Source organism: Anopheles coustani, chromosome 2 (assembly GCF_943734705.1).
Source record: "Anopheles coustani chromosome 2, idAnoCousDA_361_x.2, whole genome shotgun sequence".
Classification (NCBI taxonomy): Eukaryota; Metazoa; Arthropoda; class Insecta; order Diptera; family Culicidae; genus Anopheles; species Anopheles coustani.
Window position 1 is genome coordinate 78,416,336 of NC_071289.1, and position 8,811 is coordinate 78,425,146.

An 8,811-nucleotide genomic window follows, 5' to 3' on the forward strand; every position below is an offset into this window, starting at 1 on the left:
AGCGAGCGAACGGCGAGGATCGGCGCACGAAGCAAAACAAACAGATTGTGTCTTTATCAGCAATCATCCGTGGTTGGAAACGGGAGGTACCGTGGGAGGGGACCGAGTGGGGCGGACGGAATGCAATCGGTGTTTCGACGAGCCGGCACATTTGACCGGCATCAGTCAATCAAGGCGGATCAGAGCGAACCGACGCGGTTCGCCGAGCTGGGAACGGGGTCGCCGGGCGTTGCGATGTCGATGTCGGATGGCCTGCGGTTCGGCGAATGGGCGGTGTGTTTCTGGGTGGCAGAGCAAGCAAGTTGTTTGTCGGAAAAGGGTCTTCCTTTTGTGGCCGACCGTCCGGCAAGTTCTGGATCTGGAGAGTCGCTTGCGCGGAAGCGCCGATTAGACTCAATCATCTGGACACGAGACACAGATGGTGCATGGGGATCGATGACGACGACGACGATCGTAGCCTGACTGCCTGAACACAACACTCTCCCCCCACCGTACGGGTCTGATGAGGTGAAGATTCTTAGAAACTGATAGCGAATCAGTAAACACGGACACGCGCAATCAGCCTAGCGTCGGATTCAGTCTCCGTCGTGTTGTTCAACCGATCAGATGCAACAAGAGAAAAGTCCTCACAAACCGCTACGATGACAGGGAACGTTGCCTCCAAGAGTGCTTTTACGTGCGGGATCGCGCTGTTATTGCTTGCCTCGATCAACGTCAGCCTAGCGAATCCTATTCAGGAGTGTCCAGATGAGCGTCCTCAGGCTCCGGACGGCTGGCAGCCACGTACACCGGAGCAAACGCTCTACGCGTACGTCCGCTGCTTGAACGACTCGTCCGCCAGCGTCGAGATGAAGATCCGCTGGGTCATGTGGCAGCCGGACGCGTCTCCCGAAAGCCAGTGCTACGTGAAGTGCGTCACCGAGGACCTTCGGCTGTACGATCCCCGGTCGCGCCAATTCGTCCCGGACCGGTTCGAGCAGCAGGCCCGGGCATTCCACGAGTCACCGGACGATCTCGCAACGATGTACGCGGACGCGACGCAACTTCTGGCGGGAACGCTGGCGGATAGCGAGTGCTCGACGGTGTTCGCCAAGTACGCACCCTTCTACGCCGTGCACCAGGAGCGCATCCTGGACATCTTCCACGGTGATCTACGCAAAATTCTCGTCACCTACAAGCAGCTCGGGGCGCGGGTGAAACAGATCGGCCAGAGCTTCGTCGACTACTGCGAGCGGCGGTACGAGTTCGAGTGGGCGGCCGAAGAGGCCAAACCGTGCCCGAATCGAACCGCCGTCGACTGCATTCTGCGCGGATTCCGATGGATCACCGAAGAGGGCACTGTAAACGTAAGTGACGGGTGATAGGCCGTATCGACTTGAGCGTTCGTTAGAAGTATTAAATCTTTGTTGCTTCATGCCTAGGTCGCGGTGATAGAGCGAGATTACCAGGGATTTGAGGTGGCCCGGTCCGAGCTGGAACAGTGTCAGGATGTGGACGCGCTGTACCAGTGTCTGCGAGCGATCAACGCCGAGGCTCTTTCGGGTGTGATACGTCAGCGGAACGCGCAGACGGCGTACTATTTCGATCAGACGTCCCAGGATGAGCCATGGAAGTCGGCGGTGGAGTACGGTCAGTCTCGACTGAATCGAACGCCTTAGCTTCAGCTGAGATATTTTCAGATGTAATATTTAATGTTCAATAAATTTTTCGTTTCCAGAAGAGAAGGTCTCTTAGTAATTCTCAATGACATTATCTCACTTCATCATACTTCAATGCGTTAAGTGAACAAAATCAATGTTAACTATTACTTTTATCCTACAATCAATTAATTGTCTAGCGGACTATTCAAAGTTTGATTTTATCATTTCGTCTAACAATTCTCAATCAATAAATAGAGTAGAATAACTATATATTCCTTCCTTCCTCCATTAAGATATTCAACGTAAAGTATTCGTTTAAACACGTACCTAGTGCTACAAGGATGTTATTTAGAATGGTGTGTAAATTTTTCAATTTTGTGGAAACATTAATACATCAGTTAGATGAACCTGTTTAAGTTTTTCAACGCATAATTTTAGCCATATGCTTGGTATATTCCAAAATCTTGTTGCATATCAACAAGACCACATGCCGACAAGACAAATTGATTAACTCTAAAACATTTTTCTTCTGTTAATCTTCAATTCTGATTAACGGGTGTCCGCGAAAGTATAAGCACGATTTAAAAACTAGCTAAAAAATAAAACCTGTTCCAGAAACTGAACTTTTGTTTCATAAATTGTGTTTGGGTTCTGTTCTGGACTATTTGTGAAAAAACAAAATTTAAAAAATTTAATCGTATGCTAATGACCGCACTTTTGATCTGTCGCCTCCGATATGGCTCAGCATAGACTTGTCGTGAACGGTTTTCGACACTTTTGAACGGTTTTACAGTTTTTTTTTAAAACTGTCGATGTTTTCCGTAGTTTTAACATGTTTGCGCAACAGTGCCGTTAGCGCCCAAAATATCTCAATTGGTCTGGTCTCGGCCGACTCATCGTCGAGCTGATGAATGAGGATTTCCCGCACAGTAGCTTGCCGTACAGCTTCTTGGCCCGATATTTAACGCATGCGGCCTGATTTGCACTCCGTTTCGATTTCTTTTGGATTTTGTACGATTTTAGTTCAATATTGCCTTGTCACATACTTTTTGAGGTACCCATTTGTTGAGCCACATCGCGAATGGAACTTTCCTATTTTTGCTTGAATGCTTTTGCTCTTTCTCGGTTCAACTGTTGGTCGATAGGACCGGGATTTTTGACCACTTTTCGGCGTATCCTCGAACCTCCTCCCGAAGCTTTTGGATGGCGGTTTGTACGGCTCCGATACTCACACCTAACGATTTCGCTAATTGTCTTAGCGAAATGTTAGGAGTGGAGCATCATTTGTGCAGAATGCTTTTGCGCTTTTTTACGGAAATGCCTCGCATTTTAACAGAAACGGTTGAAAAAAATTGTTTCGATGCATTATCTAGTAGGTTTGAATGTAAACAATCAAACACCCGAAGAATCAACTGTTTGGCGTCATCCGTTTTCCAGAAAGGTAATTTAGAAATCGTGCTTATACTTTCGGGGACACCCTTTATTTACCGGACCATCCTTTTATTATTTGGGTATAGTGCTTAGCATTAATTCTTAAAGGATACAGTAAAATTAACCATTATTGTAAGACTGACTCCGTTCCAATGTATTTTATTGTTGATCATTAAACAAGGTCTACGAGGAATTCCATAGATTATTTGTTTTAGTATACATTTTTAGAATTTGGCCCTTTAAGGTTCGGAGCCCTTTGTGAGCACATGGCCCTCCTCCGGCAGGCGCTCAGTCCGCGCACCGTCAAATCCGCCACTGTTTTCTTCCCCCTTTTTGGCATTCGGCATGCGAGAGCTAGTCTTCTGAAACATCGCATTTCTGTCTGCCAGCTAAAACAACTATCGTAGCAAAGACCTTCGGATATCACTCACAAATGCTGCGAATGCTGGCCGACGTATGCTTCCACGATACCGTTTCGTGTGCGATAAATTTTTGCTCACTTTTGCAGCGCCACTATCGATCAAGCTACGCCAAAAAACGGAGCAAGGTGAAAACATACGCCCCGCAGCATGGAACGAACATGGAAAAGTCCATCAGTCTCGACACCACCCTCGGTCCGGCGTACTGCACCGGGGTGGAAAAGGTAAATTTATTACACTTTTCCATGCACCCGAGCACCAGAGGTACGAGCCCCACTGTGCACTGTGAAGAACCTGAAGCCAAATTTCACCAGAAACGGGATGCACTTTCGAAGGAATAATTTGCACCATCAAACACCAGCGGGTCGGTAATTAATTGGCCCGGCTGTGGTACTATTTTTAATGTGCCCTTTGCGGTGTTTCGTTCTTGCGTGGGCAAGCAAATACCTCGGCTCACGCTGGAATGTGTTTTTTGGGTTTTCCTACGCACGAAATGCCAGCGATACGTGGCTGCGAAATGTGCAGCGTACAGAACAGGTATTGTTCTAGTTAAATACCTTTGTTCGATAAACTCAAGCAGCCAAAAAAGCGTACTATTTATTAGGTGCAATTCAACCATCATTGAACCTAAGGATTGTGCTTTAGAAGATCTTAAATTTGACTTTACCAAATTACGCATTTTTATGGGTAAATTTACTCAAAAGATTTTACCTAATTAAATAAATTTATTTCAAAGTTTTCCGAATAATATTAATCAAAACAATAATAGTTGAAAGTGACAAATCTCTATCAAAATACGAGAAACCATTCCGATCGCCGAAACCATAGCAAATAATTTAATTATTGATCGTTCAGCAATAAATAATACGCAGAGCAAAGCCCCAATCATCACCGAAACTGAAAATAGCCCATCCACCGGCGCCATGCTTCATCGGCAGACACTCGTCGGCCAATTCGAGGTAATACCCAACCAAGTGGCCTTCTAAGCGGAAAACATACCCACACTCGCAAAATACCTTCGTCGACACCCCGCCGTTTTGGTTGGCCTTTTCGGAAAAACGATACATCATAATCATCGTTCACAATCCGTTTCCACAACAAGCGAAGGAGGGAGTTTCCGGGGGTGTGGGGGGAGAAAATGAGAAAATTTATTAATAAATCATCGCACTGGGCACATACGCCCATCCCCTCGATTCCACCGCGTGAAAGTTATCGTCGAAAACATGTCAAACATCAAGTGCCCACGGTCCAATACCCGTGCGCCCTGGTGGAAAATCCCTTGTCTTTCTGGAAGTCTCGGTTCGGGGTGGGGGTGGTGGAAGGTGCCACACACACACACACACAAAGTGGCAAGCGTAGCAGTTTAAGAAAACACCGTACCAGATGGCACGAGCTCGATTTCAAACCGAAAGTTCGCACAATGGTATAATTGTCACTCAATCCGAAAATTTTCCAATTAAAGTTTGCTCATTGTCTCGGGGCAAACCCGGGGATTGGATGGACCGGGCTTTATGGACAGTCGCAGAGAGAAAGAGCAATGGACAAAAGATGAGCTTGCCGTACACACGCACAAAGGCACAGACTGATGGAAGGATTTATGGATTTCACAGCGAGGAAAAGGGACGAATTCCACCAGCAAACCGGAGCCTCATTTCATCGCCTCAAGGACCCGAGGGGCTGCAATTGTGGCAGTGACATGTACGTATGGTAGGTGCGCGTGCGGACCGAGGCAACACCTTCTGGCCGGGCATTCGGGGTACGAGACCGTGAACCGAATGGCAGCGCCCGGTACCCTAATTAAAAACTCAACTTTAATGATAAAAGTTATAATTTTATTGCGATTCTGATATGTTGCCAGCCGTGCACGTCAAGCGCAAATGCCTGGCGGGCCCGAGCCGTGGCAGCTTCTTTTGAAAACCTGTCAAACTTGGAGCTGTATTTGCTTTCAAAAGACTGAATTATGTCTGCACGGGTTTTTGTTTTATTCTTTTTTTTTTGCGAGTGGGGCTCTTATTGACGCCCAATAAAATGTTATTAAATTAAACGTCTGCCGAGCGCAGATGGTGAGTGCTGTGAGTACCCACTTTGGGGGGTAAAATATTTCGAGTTTTTCCTAAAGCACAACCATCGTAAAAATTCTTTTCGGAAGGAAAAGAATGTTAATCCTTTGGCTGGAACATAATTAAAATTAAATCATCTGGTTGAACAGCGGTAATCCCTACATGCGTGCGTTCACATTTTTGGCTTCTTTTATGTTCCCATTTAGGCACCATCACCCCCTTCTAAATCCTCAGGTGATTAACGATACACATCCAAGTGGAACACCTTTGCTGAGCACGCTTTTGTTTGTCCCTGAAAAATGTTTGTTCTTTTCTAAACTAATCGTAAATCGACGCTACCCTCCCGTTAAGCCGGACTTATTTCACCCCGGGGAGACCGCAAGCGTACAAAACCCCAATCACACAATGCCATTCCAAAGATAGCTCATTTACGGGCGTGCTAATGATTTTGCATTTCAATTACTCTACCGGGGCGCAAGAAGAGGGGGTATGGGTTGGATAGGGCCAGAGCCGGTGGTAAGTATCGTAAGCCAACAGGCCGAAGCTCCAGCTCCAACAGGAGCGCCCCACAATCAGAAACCACGATGACCATAAATTCCTCCTAATCCTTCACACCATGTCACTCCGCCGACTGCCCGGTGAGCCGCTTTCGAATGTCTAATTCCTAGTCATACACGCTTTTCCACTGCGGTCCCGGCCGGTCGGCGCTTTGGCCGGTGCGAGGATTCAAATAATTTTTGGTCCATTATAAATCCATAATACGGCCATAAATCCTTCCCCGCATGCACAAAACCGCTCGGACGTTCGGATCGTGGGAGAGGGAGTTGGGAATCGACACCATCCCTAATTTTAGTTTGCGTTGTGGTGTGGCCCTTTGGAACCCGTTCGCTATATATTTCCCGCTTCCCGCGGACATAGGGGAGGATGGCGGGGGGGTTTGGGGGGGGGGGGAAAGTGGCTCACGTCCAAACCCGGGACGGCCGATCGTGGCACACTCATTAGGCACACCGGTTCATCGGTGCGATTTGCCGACGTCGATATATTTTATACGCTATGCCATTTTGGGAAGATTCAACCTTTCGTCTCCCACGTCCCTGCCTCCCGGATGGGGAGAGGGAAAAATAAAATCCAGGACACGTGCCTGGAAGTAGTGGCAGCATCGGCCTGAAGGCTCAACTAATTCACCTTGCTCGTTTAGCCAAACCTCTGAGCCCCGTGTGTTCGGCGCCCGGAACCGGAACACAGGCCGGTTTTGGCAACGGGCGCACACCGGCGAACCGGAACATCGCCCGACGGTCGCTCACCCTACCCCTCTCATTTGCGTCCCCGGTATCTTATGACGCACACATACACAGAGAGCGGTTCGTTAGTGAGTTTACCTCTGGCTGCTCCATTGCTGCACGTGAACTTGTTAGAGAAGCGATCGTTTGGATGTTTTTTTTCTCTCACTCTTCCTTTGCTCTGTTAAAATTATTTTCCTCCCCAGTAGATTCGCTCCCTTTTTTTTCCTTCGGTACCGAACGGGTCGAATGAACATTTTATTCTCAAATAATGCTGTGGTCGCATGAATTATGTTTCTCAGGCTTAATTGGTTTTCCTAGTTTTTTAGATTTATGCGCACCCTGGCAACATGCCCCCACCATGTATGTGTGTGTGTGTGAATATGGGTATGATCCAAGGCATTCTGAGATGGGCAGCATGGGAAAAAAAACTCTCAGCAATATACTTGCCGGGACGCCCGGAAAATGGACGCCATTACTAGCACAAGCTCGCAAAACTTTTCAACCACAAATAATCCCCCTCCACTGGCGCTTCGGCAAAGCAATTTCAAAAAATGAAACTAAATTGCTTTATGCGGTTAAGGAGCTTTTGATCGGTTGCGTTATCTACATCTTACTTAAAGCAAGGCAGGATGGCAAGAGATATATAACCGACGGTTGAATACTCGTAGACCTTCTCCAAAAGCACACACGTGTGCAGTGTGCAACTTTTTCTTCATCCGATCATCTGCCTTGTGCGCCGACATCGATCCTTGTGCGTGTGCGTGGGACGACGGAGAGTAGTCAGTGTTGGAAGGGTGGTCATGAACTGGTTATATTATAATTTACGTTATCGGCGTCCCCCGAGCATCGAGACCTCCAGCTGGGTGGAAAAGCACTATCCGAAGGTAATCGAACGGCGCCAATGGAAAAAAGTGGGAGAAAAAAGTATATCCCCTCCCTCCCCGCCCCCTACTCCTCCCGATAGTGTGGTGCCAAAGTAAGTCGATGCCGTTGCTTCTTTTTTTCCCCGAATCGGTAATGGTGGACCGGATCGGAGCGAAATGAACCACTCGAAGGACGTGCTGGGAATTTGAAACTCATCAACGCAGGGCGTCGTCCTGTGCCCGGTCCTCGTCGGGTATGTCCCGGGAGGGTTCGAACAAGTAACTGGACCAAAAGGCGGGGGAATTGCCAAAGAAAGTAGACAGCAGGCCACAAAAAAAACACATCTTGACTGGTGGACAAACGATCATGGCCATCAAATCGGCACGTTTAATCGAATTATGTGTCCAAAAGGTGGGAGAGAATGAAGGACGCAAAACCACATTCAAACAAACCCCTGTTTTGTGGTCTGCTTGAGTGGAGGAAGACAGGAGGGGGGAAATTTCCATCCTCGGGATGGTGATGATATAATCGTGCCCTTAATACCTTGATAATGGTGCACGCTGCAAAGTGCTGCAACGGATGGCGTCAGCTGGCGCAAAGCTTTTTTGACACCTTGTAATGGGGCCGACCTAGTTGATGATTTTTGCCATTGCCCAAAACCCGCAAGTACCTGTTAAACGATTCTTCAACCATAAAGTGTTATGGTTTGAAGTTCAAATAGTACGTAATGGGAGTTGAACGAGTTGTCAGAACAAATTATATCGTTTTAATACGAATAAACCTGGTTTAAGCAGCAATCGTAATCAAGTTAAACTGGAGTTTGACAATGTTTAGTCAAACTTTCGAAATATCTGCCATGCCTGAAATGGCAAGCTTAATTTAATTATTTTGAATATCATGTTTTGAGTTGAATTGCGGAAACAATTTCCATTTTGTTGAGATCCATCCTATCCCATGCAACATCATAACTGTCACAAGTAGAAAGTAGATTCAACAAAATCCTTCGCTTAACGCTTGCACAGTTCGGCGAACGGAATGAACATAATATAAACAGTCCGCTGCCGGAACACAATGCTCGCGAAGATCTAGTGAATTTTTCACTCCATATTTCAAT

The 8,811-nt window shown here is 47.1% G+C and overlaps 1 protein-coding gene across 1 annotated transcript; it reads left to right on the forward strand.

The window, feature by feature from the left end:
• The first annotated feature begins 641 nt into the window (after nucleotides 1–641).
• Nucleotides 642–1,701, forward strand: LOC131265098 (37 kDa salivary gland allergen Aed a 2-like). Its single transcript, XM_058267360.1, has 2 exons — nucleotides 642–1,346; nucleotides 1,422–1,701. Exons 1-2 carry the CDS (start codon nucleotides 642–644, stop codon nucleotides 1,656–1,658), a joined length of 942 nt encoding a protein of 313 aa, XP_058123343.1. The 3' UTR covers nucleotides 1,659–1,701.
• The last annotated feature ends 7,110 nt before the right edge of the window (nucleotides 1,702–8,811 follow it).